Source organism: Meleagris gallopavo, chromosome 2, assembly GCF_000146605.3.
Source record: "Meleagris gallopavo isolate NT-WF06-2002-E0010 breed Aviagen turkey brand Nicholas breeding stock chromosome 2, Turkey_5.1, whole genome shotgun sequence".
NCBI classification, from domain to species: Eukaryota; Metazoa; Chordata; class Aves; order Galliformes; family Phasianidae; genus Meleagris; species Meleagris gallopavo.
Window position 1 is genome coordinate 106,720,823 of NC_015012.2, and position 1,790 is coordinate 106,722,612.

At 49.1% G+C, this 1,790-nt stretch overlaps 1 protein-coding gene across 1 annotated transcript; it reads left to right on the top strand.

Moving 5' to 3' along the window:
- Positions 1-356: 356 nt before the first annotated feature.
- LOC109366382 (inverted formin-2) lies at positions 357-1,302 on the top strand (the record flags this gene model as incomplete). The annotated part of the gene is made up of 1 exon (XM_019613617.2): positions 357-1,302. A coding segment is annotated over one exon (699 nt), but the record flags the coding sequence as incomplete, so codon positions are not given.
- Between the last annotated feature and the right edge of the window lie 488 nt (positions 1,303-1,790).

Here is a 1,790-nt window from a genome sequence, read left to right on the forward strand (position 1 = left end):
GCCCTCACATCTCCATGGGAGATCTGAGTCAGTTAGGACACGACCATTCTGTGACTGGTCAGGAATACACAGTAGGTAATTCAGCAGTTAATGCATGTCTACAACATGTCAATGAGAAAAACACTGAATTCTGCCCATGGGCAGAAGAATGAGAGTGGAACAATAATTTACATTTAAATGTTAAGTTGCATGTTTCCATACCATGTCTCTTTGAGTTTGTCTCCTTTCTAGTTGTCCTGTAGAAAGCAACACTAGCAGCTAGTGAAATTCTCCCATGTGTCAAAAATACCTGATCTCACTGAAGTTATGGCAACAGTCCATGCATATAAGTAGCTGATGTTTCTCGAGGCTTATGACGTGTCTTCCTTGCAGACTCAGACCCTTGCACACCAGATGCTCCTCCTGCTGCCACTTCTCCACCAACTTCAGAAGAACTCGGACCTTTCACTGCACCAGCATCACCCTCTTCTTCCTCTGATCCTGGTACTGCATCATTTTCACCACCGCTACCTCCTTGCGTTGCAGCCTTGCATCCCAAACCACCTCCTGTTCCACCACCACCGCCAGCTTCTGCTGGCACAGTTCACCCTGGACTCCCTTCTGTTCCTGCACCACCTGCCTCTACTTCATCCCTGCACCCTGGACTTTATCTGCCAGTCGTCCCACCCGGCAGTGCCACCCACCTCATCAACTGGCTGCCCTTCTTGGCTTCAGCAACACTCGCCACCATCCGCGGGAAGGAGGAGGATCAGCCACCTGTAGGAACATGCTCCTTGGAAAGCGTGAAGCGAAGCAGCAGTGCACCCCCACCGCCCTCCCATGATGACAACCACCGTGCTGCATCCGTGGAAGACAGGGCTCCAGAAGCTGCTTCCCTGCCAGCGGCTGCCCGCGCCGTGCCCTCCAGCTCTGAGCAGGGATCAGCAAATGTGAGTGACATCCTGGCAGAGCTGCGGACCATGAACGGCCACCTGTCTGTCATTGCTCGAGCCCTGACACAGCTGGCCTCATCGCTGGCACCGCAGCAGGGCACACGTGGCACCCCACCTCCTTAGAGCTGGGTGGCCCATCCTGCTCACCAGGGTGACATTGGCCAGGGACAATCCATGATGGAGATGTGGAGGAGGGAGACCCTGCACGATCCTGCCCATGTGCTCTGTGCTGTTTCACTGTGCTCTCTGACACATGCCGAGACAAACCCCAATTTTTTTTTTATTATTTGTTTGTTTATTTCCTCCTTGTAAACGGCTGCATATATTAAAAAAAAAAAAAGTTTTTGTGGTATTGGTAATAAAACTGTTTATATTTCTTGCATTTCTTTCAGATGTGCTCACTCCCTTCCTCTCACCCATGAACCAAATGAGTGCTTGCAGAAATTGGTGAGGTCTTGCACAGAAAACAGAGAGAATCTGAAGTGGTGAGAAGTTACCCATGACAAAATGCTCCATGACAAAACCTCTCAGAGCAAAATGGGAGGACACAGATAGGAAAGTATACAATATAAACTGGAAAACAATTTCCAATTTCTCAGCCCAAGCTGCACGCCGTAGCTCTGTTGAAACTGGAGCACTTCCCAGCATTTTATTTCTCAAGGGTAGTTATAATTACCAACACTGATACAGGATGTGATAAATTGTTCAAAATATGATGTGAAGTAGTTTGATCTCAAGAGCTACTAAAGAGCCTCCTCAGATTTTTGTCCTTCAAGTGAATGAACAGAACGCCGAGGAGCACTTGGCTGGAGCCTGTCAGATTTACTTGCCACTGCTGACTGGGGCTCTTCAAGGGCA